Below are 18202 nucleotides of genomic sequence, written 5' to 3' on the forward strand. Positions count from 1 at the left end.
GTGCCTCCTAGGTGGGTCATAAGGAAAGGGTTAAAATGAGTGTGATGTGATGGGCAAGTAGAAACTGAAAGGAGGAGTTAGAGTGAGAGTGGGAGTTGTGTGAAAGTCAGTGGAGTGTTGGGAGTTGAAGAAGGAGGAGGGAGGTTATAAGTCTGGGTTGGTCGAGTTGTGTGGTGAGAGAATGAGAGGAATTGTTAGGTGGAGTCAGATAGATAGTTGGGACAATCAGTTTGAAGTTGTTAGGAACGCATAGGACAGTTATGGAACTAAGATTAAGAAACTGACAAGAAAAATTAACTGAAACCATAAGCTTGTTCATGCCTAAAAATAAACTTGATTATTTGTTAACGTTAACAACTGACTGGACTCCGTGTGTCCCCGTGAGGAGAAACGGGTTGGTGGCAGAGAAGAGAAGAAAGCAATTACAGTAGTGGCACAGGGTCAATAGACCGTCAAACGTCCGGGGGCCCTGTGTGATCGCCACGGACGGCTGCCAAGGAGGCGGAAGATTTGTCCTCCAAGGAGTGTGCCTCAGCCATCGCTGTCACCAAGGTAGCAGCACATGATGGAGGCTGGATCAGCTGCCCCTGTGGATCCTGCTGTCTGAAGCAATCAGCTCACCTTGCCTCATGGGTGGGCCAGCCCTGCTGCTCTGTGAGGGAAATGGCAGATAGGACGTAATTATTGACATCCCTTTTTTAAAAATAATATTTTATTAAATTTTCAACAAAAATAAAAATAAAACAAACAACAACAACCACAACCACAAACAAGGAAAAATATCCATCCAACCGGTCAATCGAGATCTACTGGTCGACCGTGGGGCATCCCTGGTCGATTGTGTGATCCCACCCCGCCCCCAAAAGCTCAACAACTTTTTAATAGTGGGAGTAGATCGCAGTCTCTTAGGAGTTGGACATGCCTGCCGTAAGGCAAGGATGGGATCCAGAAGCCCTCCAGATGTTGATGGACTGCAACTCCTGGCCGGTGGACCATGATGGGAGATGGGAGCCCAGCGGCAGATGAAGGACCACAGGTTCCTCATTCCTGCGTTAAGGCTTCAACTTCTAAAAGGTGAGCCTAGCTACCTATTCTTTCTAGGGCTGATTTTCCAGTATCCAGTGGGGCAAATGGGCTACATGAAACACTAACCATGAAACACTAACCATGTGGACAACAGCCCTGCGCTGTGTGTTTAGAAGCTTATCTTTCTCTCTAACTAGCTGTACGTAGAGATCTGGAAGGCGGGGAATTCTCTATTAGGAATATGAGTTGCATGAAAAGAAGACTACCCTGTGACACAGATTTATAGGATTTCCAGTTCTGTGTAGAATCTCTGGTGTTTATTAAGATTTGTGTTGAGGTTCAATCTCTTCCGACAATTCAAGTATTGATAATGTTCCCATCTCCTGTAAAGTTCACTGTATGTCTATTACGGTGCAAACTCCCATTGTCCTCCTGTGTGAATGCTTTTGATGGCGGATAAGATACTGGCTCTGACTGAACCTCTTCCCACAATCCACACACTCGTGCAGCTTCTCTGTCGTGTGTCTCTTCTGGTGCCTGGTCAGGTACTGGCACACGCTGAAACTTTTCCCGCAGTCTAAGCATTCATACGGCTTCTCTCCTGAGTGGATTCTCTGATGGCTGAGAAGGTTAGATTTATTGGAAAACGTCTTGGTACAATCCGAGCACGTGTACGGCTTTTGCCCGGTGTGGATTCTCAGGTGGCTGAGAAGGTTGGATCGGTCCGAAAAGGTTTTGGAACAATCTGAGCATTTATAGGGTTTCTGCCCCGTGTGGATTCTCTTGTGGGTATTTAGGTGCGAGCTCCGACGGAAGCATTTCTCGCAATCAGGGCATTCGTAGGGTTTCTCTCCAGTGTGGGTTCTCTTGTGGCTGATAAGGTTTGAACTCAGCCGGAAGCTTTTCCCACAGTCTGAACATTCGTAGGGTTTCTCCCCGGAATGGGTTCGCCTATGGCTAATCAGGCCTGAGCTGCATCGGAAACTTTTCCCACACTCTGAACATTCGTACGATTTCTCCCCCGTGTGGGTTCTCCGGTGCCTATGGAGGTTGGAGCTCCGGCGAAAACTTTTCCCACAGTCAGAACATTTGTATGGTTTTTCTCCCGTGTGGGTTCTCTGGTGCCTGTAGAAGTCTGAACTCCAACGGAAGCTCTTTCCACAGTCTGAGCATTCATAGGGCTTCTCCCCGGTGTGGGTTCTCTGGTGCTTAGTAAGGTAAGCTTCGTCTCTGAACACCTTCCCACACACGTCGCACTTGTTCCTCCTTTTCCTGCTGTGGATTCTCTGATGCACTGTGATTTCGTGGAAGTGGCCGCCTTCATAAGCAATGGATTTGTTTGGCCATTCCTCCACTTTGTTCCCTTGCTCCCACTCTGGCCCATCCACGTCCCCATCGTCTTCTTCCACTGCCTGATGATCAGCAACTTCCATCAACACTCCATGTGGCCCCCTCTCATCCTTACCAGGCCATTCGTCAGCTCCTGAAATCAAGAGAAAAGGCGGATTAGTTTACGGCCAGGTTGCTCACCGGAGCAAGACGCTTTGAGCATATTATACTGATCCTGGTCCGACTACGCTGGCTACCAATTAGTTTCCGGGCCCAATTCAAAGTGCTAGTTTTGACCTATAAAGCCTTAAATAGAACAGAACTGCAATACCTCAAGGACTGCCTCTTTCCATATAAACCTACCCAGACCCTGGGATCTGAGGCCCTCCTTCGTGTGCCTCCTTCTTGAGTGGTTCGGAGGGTGGCAACATGAGAACAGGGCCTTCTCTGCAGTGGTTCTGTGTCTGTGGAATGCTCTCCCCCAGGGGAGAGTTCATTATACAGCTTTAGGCAGCAGGCAAAAACGTTCCTTTTTAACCAGGCCTTTGGTTGACCTGATCAACATCCTATACCCTTTTAAAAAGTGGCTCTTTTGGGGGCGGGGTGTATGTATTATTGGGTTATTGCTTTTATTTTTATTTTATATATTGTGATCTTTTTCGTCAACCACCCTGAGACCTCCGGGTATAGGGCGGTGTATAAATTCAATAAATAATATGATTGATTGATTGATTGATTGATTGCATTCATATTCCATCTTTTCCTCCAAGGAGCTCAAGGTGGCATGCAGTGGTACCTCGGGTTACAGACGCTTCAGGTTACAGACTCCGCTAACCCAGAAATAGTACCTCGGGTTAAGAACTTTGCTTCAGGATGAGAACAGAAATTGCACAGCAGCGGCAGTGGGAGGCCCCATTAGCTAAAGTGGTACCTCAGGTTAAGAACAGTTTCAGGTCAAGAACGGACCTCCAGAACGAATTAAGTTCTTAACCCAGAGGTACCACTGTATATGGTTTTCTTTCTCCCTATTTTATCTTTACAACAATTCTGTGAGGTAGGTTAGTGCCTTAGCAGTGGATTTATAATGGACTGTCCAAACATTGTCCTGATTTATTAGTTGTTAAGAGCTTAAGAAGGGACGCGGGTGGCGCTGTGGGTTAAACCACAGAGCCTAGGACTTGCCGATTAGAAGGTCGGCGGTTCGAATCCGACGACAGGGTGAGCTCCTGTTGCTTGGTCCCTGCTCCTGCCAACCTAGCAGTTCGAAAGCACGTCCAAGTGCAATTAGATAAATAGGTACCGCTCTGGCGGGAAGGTAAAGGGCGTTTCCGTGTGCTGCTCTGGTTTGCCAGAAGTGCCTTAGTCATGCTGGCCACATGACTCGGAAGTTGTACGCCAGCTCCCTTGGCCACTAAAACGAGATGAGCGCCGCAACCCCAGAAAACCACAAGCAGAAGACAAAGAGCACCACCGAACACCCCACAGCCGCAACTAAAATCCATGGACTGCTTACACTTACCAAGCGAGCTGACATCCTCCTGGACCTCTTGCTTGACCTCTCTGCACAGCGGCCTCTGTGTGATTTCCAGCGCAGCGTCATCTTCCACTGGGATATTTGCAGACACTTCCTGGATCAGCCTCTCTGTCCCCTAGAAACAATAGTGGAAGTTTTAGTTGAGGTAGCACAACAACAACAACAACAATAATTTATTACTTATATTATTATTTATTACATATATTACCGTATTTTTCGCCCTATAGGACGCACTTTTTCCCCTCCAAAAATGAAGGGGAAATGTGTGTGCGTCCTATGGGGCGAATGCAGGCTTTCGCTGAAGCCTGGAGAGCGAGAGGGGTCGGTGCACACCGACCCCTCTCGCTCTCCAGGCTTCAGGAAGCTATCCGCAAGCCTTGGGAGCCTGGCGCAACTTCCCGCTGGTCTCCCAAGTCTTGTGGACAGCAGCCTGCAGCCCGAAACCCGGGGAGCGCAACGGTGCACACCCCAGGCTTCGGGCAGATATCTGCAATCCTTGGGAGCCCGGCGCGACTTTCCGCCAGGCTCCCTAGGCTTGCGGATAGCAGCCTGCTTCCCAAAGCCTGGGGCGCGCTGAGCAGCATGCCCTGGGCTTCAGGCAGATATCCACAAGCCTGGGGAGACCAGCAGGAGTTCCCACCGGGCTCCCAAGGCTTGCGGATAGCAGCCTGTTCTGGGGGCTGGGGTCAGGGGAAGCTCAGGCTTCCCCCCCCCCAGCCCCGCGCATGGGGGAAAAAAAATAATTTCCCCCCTTTATTCCCCCCCCCCAAACTAGGTGCGCCCTATAGGGCGAAAAATATGGTATATTACCATCGTTCTGCTGAGGTCCAGCGCCAAGGGCCTTTTGGTGGTTCCCTCATTGCGAGAAGCAAAGCTAGAGAACCAGGCAGAGGGCCTTCTCGGAAGTGGCGCCCGCCCTGTGGAACACCGTCCCACCAGATGTCAAAGTGATAAACAACTACCTGACATTTAGAAGACATCTGAAGGCAGCCTATTTAGGGAAGTTTTTAATGTGTGACATTTTAATTTATTTTAAATCTTTTAATCTTTGTTGGAAGCCGCCCAGAGTGGCTGGGGAAACCCAGCCAGATGGGCGGGGGTACAAAATAATAATAATAATAATAATAATAATAATAATAATAATAATAATAATTTCCTGCCCATCTGACTGGGTTTTCCCAGCCACTCTGGGTGGCTCCCTACAGAATATCAAAAACACGATAAAACATCAAACATTAAAAACTTCCCTAAACAGGGCTGCCTTCCGATGTCTTCTAAAAGTCAAGTAGTTAAGAACTTTGCTTCAGGATGAGAACAGAAATTGTGCTCTGGCGGCGCGGCGGCAGCAGGAGGCCCCGTTCGCTAAAGTGGTGCTTCAGCTCAAGAACAGTTTCAGGTTCAGAACGGACCTCCGGAACGAATTACGTACGTAACCAGAGGTACCACTGTAGTTTAGTACAACATTTGTTTTTGGTTTTTTTTAATAATATTTATTAAAAATTTTCCAGAATAAAAAGGAAAGATAGCAAGAAAGAAAGAAAAAACAAATATGATTTACACTTGGTTTCAGTGGCATCTTTCCCGGACTTCCCCCCCCTCCCCCTCTTGTATTCCATTTCCCTTAAATTGATTCCACAGATTCTTACCCCAAATTTTAAAACCTTATTTGTAATTTTAAATAACCCATTTATTCCAAATTAATTTATCTTATTTATCTTAATGAACCATTTCTCCTTATATTTTATATAATTCCCTAAGATCGACCCCATTTCCCTTCCACGAATTCCCCTATTTTCAAACAACAAACATGAAAAAAGAAAAGAAAGAAATAATATATAATTTTACAGCCTTTGGATTCCAAATCTCCCCCCCCCCCCATTCCCCGGTTCCAATCCCCAAAGTTCATCCATTGTCTACTGCCAGCCTGGTGTATCCACGTCTATATCTCAACTCCACTTTGCCGTCTTTTGATAGCTTTTAATTTCAGAAAGTCCAATCTCGAAAAAACTCTCAGAAAAAGTCATTGTTCTTCCATCCAGACCTCTATGTTTAAGAGTCTAACTTAAATTCTATTTCTTGGTCCTTTTAAAGTCTGGATGTTCCAAATACTCCGGCTTCAAATTTGGTCCAGCTCTTATTCCTCAGGTTGCTTTTTCCTGTTCTGCTGCAGAAACCTTCTAATTCAGAAACTTCTTGTTCTCCACAGAGGCTTTTGTTATTCAGGAACATAACTTGCGTCAAGTCCCTTCCTTTCTTCAATAGATAAATCCATTGTCTCCTTTAGTATAGAAACCTCTGTAGACAAAATAATGCTTCATTTTTGCAGCTTTCCCAAGAGATAACAGATCCTGCTCAAATTCATAGTATTTTTCCACTTGCTGCTACTGTTGCAATGTCCCAGCCTCCCTCTAGAGGGAATATGGTAACTTAATTTCTTTCAAAATCAGACCCAAAAGTCAAATAACTTGTTGCCTTTATTTCCAATAATTTATGTCCAAATTGTAACAAATCTAACCAGCAAAGCCATCGTAACAAAGTTCTCTTTTATTTTCCTGCTTTGACAGCTACTTTGACAGCTGTCAAAGTTTCTGTGTCTCTTCACCAGTCTCTCATAGCGGATCGTTCCCGGTTCCCGGGGGGGGTTGCATTTTAGTTCCCACAAATCAGTCTTCTCCTCCAGCACAATTATTGTAATTTCCCTTCGTGAAGTTAAAAATTTTTCTCAGGTAAACAAGTTCATCTCTCGATCTTAGTTGTCAAATCCTTGCGTTGAGCCATCTACAACGGGGGGGCGGACTTCCTTTTTGCACTCCCCCCGCTCGCTACAAATTCAAAGATCAAATTTCCCTTTTAAGTCCAATCAATTTACTCACGGGTTGTTCCTTTTAGTCCAAATCCGAAATTTTCAAACAAGAAGTCGTTGCTCTCCGCCGAATGGCATGTGGCTTCGCTGGGCAGGGGAAGCATTGGACTCACAGCACCACACCCCCCCCGTCACCCGCTCCGCAGCCTTTAAAAAGGCTCCTTTGTGGGTCGGGGGGCGCAAACGGTGCCCGCCGAGTCACCAAGTCCATGGGCATCTCCGCCCATGGTTTTTGAGGGTCCCCGTGTCGCCGGCACGGCAGGACCCGACCCCTACCCAGCCGACTCCCTCCGGAGCTCGGAGGGAGTCCGCCATTCGGCGATGGCGCCGACCCGGAAGCCTAGTTTAGTACAACATTTGATTCAGATTTTTTTTTACTCTTGTTTTCCTCCTCTAAAAACTAGGTGCGTCTTATGGTCAGGTGCATCTTCTAGAGCAAAAATGCGGTACGTGTCTTTTGCGGTTGATGTTTGTATAGAAAATTGATTAAATAAATTAAAACAAACAAAAGAAGGGCCGTAGCTCAGCACTAGAACACCTGCTTTTCATGCAGAAGGGGGACACTAACGGGGACATCCCATCGCCAGAAGGGGCTCACCTGCTCTCTCTGCTGCTGTCCTTCTTCCCGTCTCAGCAGTAAGCTCTCTGCCAGAGTCACAGCCTGGATACAGGTCTCTGGGCCTTGTTCCGTCACCCGGCTCCGGATTTCCTGGGGAAGGACAGCCAGGAACTGCTCCAGGATGACCAGCTCCAGGATCTGCTCCTTGGTGTGCCTCTCTGGCTTCAGCCACTGGTAGCAAAGCTCCCGCAGCCGACTGTATGTCTCCCGTGGGCCTGCGGCTTCCTGGTAGGAGAAATGCCTGAAGCTCTGAAGCCGCCCTTCCAAGCTGCCAGGGAGCAGAGGAGCTGTTCTGCCGCCTGCTGGCGCAGGATGGGGAAGAAGAAGAGGGCTCCCCCATCCAGGATGAGGGCATTGCACGGCCTTGAGGAACTCTTGCCACTGGGCTTCCCAGCGCTCAGACGACAGGCCCTCTTCCGGCTCCTCTTTCATGCGCTGCGGAGGTGCCACCTCTCTGGGACTCTGTGTGAGGGTCCCCGCTTGAAGGATGCCAGGGGGTTGTCCTGCTCTCCCCGATCCCGTCTCCAGCTCCGGGCTCTCCGATTCCTGCTCCTCCATTTTCACCTCGGGATCCGGCCCCTTTGCTCCAGTGCAGCCTCGGACCGCAGGGCAAGGAGAGAGCAAATAATTCCGCCTCCTGCAGGATTTCAGTGCATGCCAACTGTTTTCTGCAAATGCCACAGAAATATATTCTGCCATGCGCTTTCAGTGCGTAGGGGATGTCGCCAAAGGACTACTCCAAACAGCCTGAAGGCTCTTTGTACTCCACATCTTCCGGAAATTTGAAGGATTTCCTCCTATTCCTGTTGGAAAGGGAAAGAAACTAAGCTTTCAACTTTCTTTTTATTTATACATTTTTATTAATTTTTAACATATTAATTAACATTCATAAAACAGCAATTCTCAGCTTATACAATTTTTTTGGGACTTCCGTCAACACCTCTGATGATTTCTGTACTTATCACTTATTATGCATTTCTTAATTTCATATTACCATTAGATATCTTTAACTAATAATTCTTCTCATTATCCTTTTTTTGGCAATATTTCTAATAATTCACCTTACAAAACTTCTTGCAAACCTACTAGCGTAATCTGTTCATGACACAATTACTTTTCAAATAGTCCGTAAATTTACTCCAGTCCTCTGAGAATCTCTGGTCCCACAGGTTTCAAATCCTTCCTGTTAGTTTATCTAATTCTGCATAGTCCATCAGTTTCATCCTCCATTCTTCTTTTATCGGTAATTCTTCTTGCTTCCAGTTTTGTGCCAGTAGTATTCTTGGTGCAATCATTGCATATAAAAACAACTTACAATCCTTTCTATTTATATCATCTCCTACAATGCCAAGTAAAAATGCTTCTGGTTTCTTAATAAATGTATACTTCAACATTTTTTTCATCTCATTATAAATCATTTCCCAGAAGTTTTTCACTTTTTTACATTCCCACCACATGTGATAAAACGTTTCTTCTTTTTCTTTACATTTCCAACATTTATTACCTAAGCTTTCAACTTTCATTCTAGTGCTTCTGATCTTGTGAACAGAATTTTATTGAATCAGGGCACAATCCTGTGCTCAGATTGGCTGGGCTGAGCGGCTGAGGCTCCAGCGGATTTCTGGCTCAGCCAGTTGGTTCCCGGCTCAGGCAGACATAAGTCTCCCATCCCATCTTAGTCGGGGCTCATGCCAGCGTAGACCCAGAAGAAACAGGGCAATCTGAGGGACTTACTCTGGGGAACTTACTCTGATCATAAACTTGTTCAGCTCGGTCACGTGACCTGGCAACCCAGCATCGGTTTCGCTGGCAAAAAAGGTGATAAAACTTAAGCCGCACAGTGGAAGTCCATGGGAGAGGGGGGCAATCCTCAGAAATCGTTACTAGGATTACCTGTCAGTTCCCTTTCCACAGCTCTGAAACAGCACCAAGGAACTTTGCAGGTGGCTTCTAATCACATACAGCGGAACCTCGGGTTAAGTACTTAATTCGTTCTGGAGGTCCATTCTTAACCTGAAACTGTTCTTAACCTGAAGCACCACTTTAGCTAATGGGGCCTCCCGCTGCCACCATGCCACAGCCGTGCGATTTCTGTTCTCATCCTGAAGCAAAGTTCTTAACCCGAGGTACTATTTCTGGGTTAGCGGAGTCTGTAACCTGAAGTGTATGTAACCCAAGGTACCACTGTACTGGTAAATTCAGGTTGCAAAATTACAGCTGAACCGGCTTCCCACTTTGATGCAACATCATCTAACCTTCAAATGAATGCTCTTTAAATTGCCAACGAATCGGGATGAATGCTCAATAAAGCGCCTTGTCTGGAGACACCCAAGCTGTGTACCGTGGTACCTCGGGTTACATACGCTTCCAGGTTACATACGCTTCAGGTTACAGACTCCGCTAACCCAGAAATAGTGCTTCAGGTTAAGAACTTTGCTTCAGGATGAGAACAGAAATCAGGCTCCGGCAGCGCGGCAACAGCAGGAGGCCCCATTAGCTAAAGTGGTGCTTCAGGTTAAGCACAGTTTCAGGTTAAGAACAGACCTCTGGAACATTTAAAGCACACACACACAACCACAAATAATCCTGGGAACTGTAGTTTAACCCCCCCCCATAGAATTACATTTCTCAGTACCCTTAACAAACTACTATTCCAAGGTTTCAGGGATGGGGGTGGAGAAAATGTGCTTTAGATGTACAGTTTGAATGCAGCTAAGGATCTTGAAGTCTGTGGTTATACCCTTGCCATAAACTGCTTTTAAATTTCTCCTCATCACCCTTGATCTAGGAAGGTATGGGGTCTCCCACCCCCTTAGTGCAACAAAAGCCCCCCTCCTCGTGTGTGTATCTATATTTTCCCCCTTATGTTTCCTTGCTAGGACCCATTGCAGTCATTCCAGCTGCGCTTTCTCTCGCCTTGCTAAGTTTTTAACACCAAAACGCCTTTCAGAAATCCGCCAGAGGGGAACAGCCTGAGTTGAGGGTGGGGTCCTGATTTCTTTTCTTTCTCCTCCTCCCCACCCGCAAAAATGAACAGGGCACTCCCACCCCCACCCAAGCCTATAAAAATAATAATATTATTTTTTGGAAAAATTACCTGCACTTGAGATCTGCTGCAAAGACTTCTTAAGACAGCATCACATTAACTCAAGAGCTGAAGGTACAAAAATTCAAAAGGTAGATGATCCCGGGCATAGAGTAGGGGGTGGGGAGGAGGAAGGGGGGTGAAGGAAGGAGAACCGGAAGGGACTTTGCACTATTTAAAGTCCCCCTTTCAGTCCTCTCTGGCAACCAGAGCTTCTTATTGGTTTTAACTCTTTCCAGGGAAGGTGGCTAGGCATAGATTCTTAAAAAAAGAGAGGAATTCCCTGAATTTGTCCTTGTTTTCATATGCTTTTACACCACTTGTGTTGTGTTATTAATGGTGTGGTTTATTGATTTTATATTGTGCACCGTTTAAGAGATTAAAAAAAAAAAACCAGAATAAGAGATTAAGTGGTTTATAAATGCTTTCACATAGGTTTAAAGCTGGTTGGCACTTGAGCCCTGTAGTTCGCCTCATTGCTTTCGCAGAGGGTGTCTTGAGAAAACCTCACCAGCTTCACCAAAGGAAATTAAGGTTAGTCAGGGCTCCTTTGTTTGCTGCACCTACATAGCTTTGGCCTGGGATCCTATCAGCTGTCATTTCTGAAGATTAAACCAGATTAAATCTTGTGCAGCAACAACAACAACAACAACAACAACAACAACAACAACAACAACAACAACAACAATTTATTATTTATACCCCGCCCATCTGGCTGAGTTTCCCCAGCCACTCTGGGCAGCTCCCAATCAGTGTTAAAAACAGTACAGCATTACATATTAAAAACTTCCCTGAACAGGGCTGCCTTAAGATGTCTTCTGAATGTCAGGTAATTCTTTATCTCTTTGACATCTGCTGGAAGGGCATTCCACAGGGAGGGCGCCACTACCGAGAAGGCCCTCTGCCTGGTTCCCTGTAGCTTTGCTTCTTGCAATGAGGGAACCGCCAGAAGGCCCTTGGCGCTGGAACTCAGTGTCCAGGCTGAACGATGGGGGTGGAGACGCTCCTTCAGGTATACAGGACCGAGGCCGTTTAGGGCTTTAAAGGTCAGCACCAACACTTTGAATCGTGCTCGGAAACGTACTGGGAGCCAGTGCAGATCTCTCAGAACCGGTGTTATGTGGTCCCAGCGGCCGCTCCCAGTCACCAGTCTAGCTGCCGCATTCTGGATTAATTGCAGTTTCCGGGTCACCTTCAAAGGTAGCCCCACGTAGAGCGTGTTGCAGTAGTCCAAGCGTGAGATAACCAGAGCATGCACCACTCTGGCGAGACAGTCCGCGGGGAGGTAGGGTCTCAGCCTACGTACCAGATGGAGCTGGTAGACAGCTGCCCTGGACACAGAGTTAACCTGCGCCTCCATGGTCAGCTGTGAGTCCAAAATGACTCCCAGGCTGCGCACCTGGTCCTTCAGGGGCACAGTTACCCCATTCAGGACCAGGGAATCCTCCACACCTGCCCACCTCCTGTCCCCCAAAAACAGTACTTCTGTCTTGTCAGGATTCAACCTCAATCTGTTAGCCGCCATCCAACCTCCAACCGCCTCCAGGCACTCACACAGGACCTTCACCGCCTTCACTGGTTCTGATTTAAAGGAGAGGTAGAGCTGGGTATCATCCGCATACTGATGAATGCAGGATGCTGCCTTGAACCCCATAAAGCCATTGCTCTCCCTAGCTCAGTACAGTGGTACCTCGGGTTACATACGCTTCAGGTTACATACGCTTCAAGTTACAGACTCCGCTAACCCAGAAATAGTACCTCGGGTTAAGAACTTTGCTTCAGGATGAGAACAGAAATCGTGCTCCGGCGGCGCGGCGGCAGCGGGAGGCCCCATTAGCTAACGTGGTGCTTCAGGTTAAGAACAGTTTCAGGTTAAGTACAGACCTCCAGAACGAATTAAGTTCTTAACCCCAAGGTACCACTGTATTATCGCCTTCCTCTGGCTTCTCCAGGGTGGCACCCGTGGGTTGTCGTGGCACCCACAGTGTGCCACCGATGGGCTTGCCAGGCTCTCCCCCATGTGATGCCACAATCCGTGAATGAAGCTGTTAAATAATCCCTGAATAATGATTAAGATTTTTTTTAAAAAAAAAAACCACCACATTTATTCATCCAACTCAGTCATTATAAATACATCCTGCAGCTGTGCAACTTGTTCAAGAGGACTGATTGTATAAGGAAAAGGATAAAACAGGCCTCTGTTATGGGGTGACTCATACAAATTTTTCATCCCTGCGTCTTTATGTTATTTAAATTCTGAATTAATACAGTACTGTACATATAGGTTCAGATCCATTATAGATGTCAGTACGAAGGAGCGGGCCTTTCAGTGGCTGGAGACCGGAGACAGAGAGGATTATGGGTAAGTGGAGGCAGCCATCTTGCGCAAGGACGCCTTGAGGAGGGAAATGCAGAGCCAGCACTTTAGGCGCTTCTGCTACCAGGAGGCCGAGGGGCCCAGAGGGGCCTACAGCCAACTCCAGGAGCTTTGCTTCCAGTGGCTGAAAGTGGAGCGGCACACCAAGGAGCAGATCCTGGAGCAGCTCGTTCTGGAGCAGTTCCTGACCGTCCTGCCGCCAGAGATCCAGAGCAGGGTGAGGGAGTGCAGCCTGGAGACCTGCTCCCAGGCGGTGGTCCTGGCCGAGGGGTTCCTTCGGGTGCAGCAGGAAACCCAGAGGCAAGTGAAAGAGGTGCGGTTGTCGGTCGGTATGTGTGAAACTCCCATCTGCATTATATATTTAAATCATCCTTATCCCACTTCAAACAGTCATGGCTTTCCCCCAAGGAATCCTGGGAGCTGTAGTTTGTTAAAGGTGCTGAGAGTAGTTAAGAAACAGCCTTTATCCCCCTCGCAGAGCTACAATTCCCAGAGTTCCCTGGAAAGAGGGTTTGATTATTAATCTGCTCTGAGAGTTGTAGCTTTAGGAGGGGAAAAGTTTAAAGTGGCATAAAGGTAAAGGTAAAGGGACCCCTGACGATTAGGTCCAGTCGTGGCCGACTGGGGTTGCAGCACTCATCTCGCTTTACTGGCCGAGGGAGCTGGTGTACAACTTCCGGGTCATGTGGCCAGCATGACTAAGCCGCTTCTGGCGAACCAGAGCAGCACACGGAAACACCGTTCACCTTCCCGCCAGAGCGGTACCTATTTATCTACTTGCACTTTTGGTGTGCTTTCGAACTGCTAGGTTGGCAGGAGAAGGGACTGAGCAATGGGAGCTCACCCCGTCGCGGGGATTTGAACCGCCGACCTTCTGATCGGCAAATCCTAGGCTCTGTGGTTTAAACCACAGCGCCACCCGCGTACCTTTAAAGTGGCATAAGAGGGCTTTAAAAGGAAAGTGTGGATTTGATCTGAAATCGTTTTTATTTGTTTTGCAAATATAAATTTATAACAAATGTACATCCGTGTATAAAGATTTCTCTGAATCTCAAGACTTCCCACCATCCTTTCCATGGGTCTTATTGTGAACATTTTCAATTGCATATTATTCCATAATCTAATTTTTGTATCTGTCCATATTGTCCAAAGTGTTTGTTATGTTACAAGCGATATTAAAATCCTGCTAATGTTTTCATCTGCTTACAGTGGTCTCCTAAATAAATTATATTGCCCCCCCCCCAATTATTTCTTGAAGTTTTTGTCTTCTTGGTTCCTGAGCTTTCCGGTCAGTTTCGCCATTTCAGCATAGTCCAAAGTGCAGATTTGATTCAATACAGATGCTGACTGGGATAAGATGGGTCTTTGTGGTACCTGCAGGGTTGACTTGGGGTATGTCTGCTTCCACAGACTCAGGAGTCTACTTCTCAGTAGACTGGTGTAGGATCATAATGTTGCCGGTAGAGCTCAACCCTCCTAAGGCCTGTCCCTGCCATCTCAAAAGCGACTCCATGTTGCTATTTCAGGTGTCAGCAGCATTTCAGGACAAGGCAGCAGTGAACTTCTCCACGGCGGATTGGCAGGCCGCATCAGACACTGACCAGAGGCTGCTGGCCACGGAGATCAAGCAGGAAAGAGATGAAGAAGAAGCCGGTTTGCTGGGTAAGTCTTGTGTCTGGATTCTACATTTCCTAACAAACTCTCTTTTAAAAGGTAAAGGGACCCCTGACCATTAGGTCGTGGTTGACTCTGGGGTTGCGGTGCTCATCTTGCTTTACTGGCCGAGGGAGCCGGCGTACAGCTTCCAGGTCATGTGGCCGGCATGATTTAGCCGCTTCTGGCGAACCAGAGCAGCGCACGGAAACGCTGTTTACCTTCCCGCCAGAGAGGTACCTATTTATCTACTTGCACTTTGACGTGCTTTCAAACTGCTAGGTTGGCAGGAGCAGGGACCGAGCAATGGTAGCTCACCCCGTTGCAGGGATTCGAACCACCGACCTTCTGATCGGCAAGTCCTAGGCTCTGTGGTTTAACCCACAGTGCCACCAACTCTCTGTACATCAAGTCTAATCCTCCTCAGCAGTAGGCCTGGGTGTATCGATACATCGCCCAGGACTGGCAGAAGGGGCAGACTGCAATGGTGGCTTCACTCAGCAATATATCACGGATTAAATCATCACCACTCTTGATACCCTCCAGCTTAGGAGTGGTGGCGGTTTCACCAGCGATATACCACTGAGTGAATCTGCCATCCCACTCTGCAAGCTGACAGACAGCTGGGGATTCCGTTAAAGTGCTCCCGCCCCCCCAGCTGAGGGAGCCCCAATGCTTCTCCAGCTTGTTTGTAAGCCGGAAAAGGATGGGAGCGGTTCAGCTGGGGAGTGCAAAGCTATTTCATCCCCAGTGCAGTGCTGGGGTGAAACTGCCTCAGTGATTTCACCCCAGTGCCTCGCAGCACTGTGGTAGGAAGCAGGGTTTTGAACATTGCTATGTATCTGTTCAGGGAGTTCAGAGGCAGTGAAACTGGTGAAATTTGCCCTGCTTTCCATCTCTCCCACTGAAGGAATTTCTGCCTACAGGTGAGAGCAAGAGGCCTGATGGCTCTGGTCTGTTACGGCAGAGCTGAGGGAGTGAGCTCTGCTTCTCAGCTTGCCTGCTGCCAGGAGGGCGGGTGAGTAATGGAGTCACAGATTGTCTGATTCAACAAGCAGGCAAAAGGAGATGTCCAGAGCTCAGACAGTTCTGTGGTGTTCTCTGTCCCTTTGAGAGATTTCCTACAAGGTCTTTTAACGGGTGGAAGGGGAGTATTAATTTCCTCTCTTTTTAGTTTTGTGTTTTTCTAGACCGGAAAATTAGTTGTTTTTTGGGGGATGTTCTCGTCTCTCCAGCAGGTGAAGGTTAGACGAGTGTTGACAGCGAAGGGAATTGGTCCCTTCAAGATCCTCAGTGAGAGGACGAGAAGAAAGGGACAATGTTTCCTGGAGTTCCGAGTGCGAAATGCCCTGAGCATCCACAGCAAAGCTGCTCAGAGGAGAGAGAGGATGGATCCGTTCCTGGGGCAGGTGGTGAGAAGCACCTAAAGAAAACTGCTGCCCACCAGAGAACCCACCCTGTTAAGAGACAAAGGACACACAGCACCAGCGTACCCTCCAACATTTCTCTGACAAAAAGAGGGACATCCCAGGGAAAAGTGGAACATTCTGGGATCAAATCCAAAACTGGGACGGCTTCAGTAAATCCAGGTCTGTCCCTGGAAAATATGGACACTTGGAGGGTCCCTAAGACTCCACTGCTGCTTCTTGCGCAAGAGAGCCCTTTCAGATGGCAATAGAGCAATAACACAATAGAGCCATGCTAATGCCCCAGCGGTGGGAGAATCTCCGAACATCCATGCAACTTAAGAGAACACCAGAAAATGTGGCCTTTGTGATTTGAGCAGAGAAAACTGTTATGTACTGAAGTTCTCACCCTGGGCCAGCAGGGGGATACTGTAGTTATGCAAATGAAGGATCGAAAGTGACGTTCAGTGATTGGATAGTTTGTATGCAAATGAAGGATCGAAAGTGACGTGCAGTGATTGGATAGTTGTAGAAAGTTGTTACAGTAACAAGGTACTGGAGCTCTATATAAGCAGGCTGACTGAGGCCTTCCGTTCAGTTCTGTTCCAGCTTACAAATAAAGAGCTGCTTTGGAAGAATTGCTATGTCATCTGATATGTTCACCCACAATCTAACAAAAACAAAGAAAAGAATGCAAACTGCTTGCTCCAGTGGGCGAGAGAAGCAGCTCCCAGTTGTTTAGCATTTTAAGAAATTAAACTTAGAGTGCATCTTGGAGGATAAAGCTCCCCACTTATTCTTATTCTTGCTATGAATCAGCCCTTTACCCCCTGGTTACAACCATTAAAGACAGTAATTAAAAGCAATTTAAAACCACTTACTGTCACCAAAATAAGGTGGGTCCCATGGACTGCAAGAAGATCAAACCGATCCATTCTTAAGGAAATCAGCCCTGAGTGCTCATTGGAAGGACAGATCCTGAAGCTGAGGCTCCAATACTTTGGCCACCTCATGAGAAGAGAAGACTCCCTGGAAAAGACCCTGATGTTGGGAAAGATGGAGGGCGCAAGGAGAAGGGGTTGGACAGTGTTCTTGAAGCTACCAGCATGAGTTTGACCAAACTACGAGAGGCAGTGGAGGACAGGAGTGCCTGGCGTGCTCTGGTTCATGGGGTCACGAAGAGTCAGACACGACTAAATGACTAAACAACAACAACAATATGCGCAAGCAGGTAAATGCATAACTTTTCAGCCGTCCTTCGTTGACTTTGGGCGGCAGAGAGGGGGGAGACAACCAGATGTCTAGAAACTTGGGCTTGGGGAGAGTTGGGTTCAAGTCCCTTTTTAGCTTTAGGAATTCAGAGTCCCCTGGACCAGTTGCTCTTCCTGATACCAGTCAACCTCACAGAGCTGTTTTGGGGATAAAAAGTGGGGTGAGGGGGGAATAAGCCATTTCACCAGCACTAGAGACCCAGGTTGCTAGCACATGCTCACAACACCTTGCCACAATTTAAGCTGCATTTCCGAGTCATAGCAGTCTGTTTCTCTTCTCCACGCATCACTACGGTTTGAAAACTTGCTGGTTGCAGCAATGCTTGATTTAGTGGGAATGTGCTTCTCAAACCACTTTCTTTGAACATAAGCATCTGTTTGTGGTGAAATAAGAATGCAGTTTCACAGATCAATGAAAAACAAGCTAAAATAGGTGACATAAAAGGAAAGGGAAATGGGGAGGGAGGAGGAAAGGAACATGCTCAGTTCTAGTTCTTCAAGTTATAATGACCATTTGGGGTAGAAACAGTGGTGGAGTGACTGTTACTAGGTGACAGTTGCGGAAGAGCCCAAGGCAGCTCTGAGCCGCAGCGATAGAATAACCCTTATTGGTTTCTCTCTCTCTCTCTGCTCTGCAACCTCATGCAATATTGGCATTTGCTCAGTTCTATGTATGCCTATTCCCAGCATGGCCTACTTTAAAAAGGGTTCAGTCTAAGCCCTGATGTTTCATCCATTGTGTCTTTTTAAGTCACACTGTGTTGTGCGCCTTCAAACAGCATTCTTGAACATGTTTATTGCTCCCATTGTTTTTCTGCATTCTGACTGCCAATGCAAGAGAAATGTGTTAGGGACACAGCCAACAACATTTGTGTGTTTGGGGGGGCCGTTGTCCATTCTAGGCAAGGTGGCCACTCCAGTCAGCTTCTCCCTGGGGTTCCCAACGTGGCCTTTGGCCCCTCCCATTTGTAACGAGGGCTGCTTTTTGGACCAAGGGTGGTGTGGAAGGGGCTGCGTGGTGTTGCCTGTCAGCAGTGGG

At 47.4% G+C, this 18202-nt stretch overlaps 3 protein-coding genes across 5 annotated transcripts in view; 2 read left to right on the forward strand and 1 right to left on the reverse strand.

Moving 5' to 3' along the window:
* LOC307208802 (uncharacterized protein) overlaps positions 1–18202 on the forward strand; it is an 88892-nt gene that overhangs the window by 15329 nt on the left and 55361 nt on the right. The window contains exon 3 of one of the 2 annotated variants that reach the window (XR_013835238.1): positions 9743–9885. The gene's annotated coding sequence lies outside the window, so the exon portion shown is untranslated. Of the gene's footprint in view, positions 1–9742; positions 9909–18202 lie in introns of those variants that run through there. The other variant, XR_013835239.1, reaches the window with a different exon arrangement.
* LOC307208476 (uncharacterized protein) lies at positions 777–10986 on the reverse strand. The gene is made up of 4 exons (XM_079963082.1): positions 10469–10986; positions 7351–8174; positions 3875–4004; positions 777–2509 (listed from the first exon to the last, which is right to left on the reverse strand). The coding sequence occupies exons 2-4, from the start codon at positions 8068–8070 to the stop codon at positions 1419–1421; spliced, it is 1941 nt and encodes a 646-aa protein (XP_079819208.1). The 5' UTR covers positions 8071–8174; positions 10469–10986; the 3' UTR covers positions 777–1418.
* LOC307209072 (zinc finger protein 174-like) lies at positions 12142–15777 on the forward strand. Of its 2 annotated transcripts, XM_079964170.1 has the most exons (4): positions 12142–13146; positions 14360–14495; positions 15413–15504; positions 15722–15777. In XM_079964170.1, exons 1-3 carry the CDS (start codon positions 12865–12867, stop codon positions 15457–15459), a joined length of 465 nt encoding a protein of 154 aa, XP_079820296.1. In that variant the 5' UTR covers positions 12142–12864; the 3' UTR covers positions 15460–15504; positions 15722–15777. The 2 variants fall into 2 exon arrangements, with proteins under 2 accessions (XP_079820296.1, XP_079820295.1); XM_079964169.1 differs by having other exon boundaries at positions 15413–15769.

Source organism: Podarcis cretensis, assembly GCF_951804945.1.
Source record: "Podarcis cretensis genome assembly, chromosome: 2".
Taxonomy (NCBI): Eukaryota; Metazoa; Chordata; class Lepidosauria; order Squamata; family Lacertidae; genus Podarcis; species Podarcis cretensis.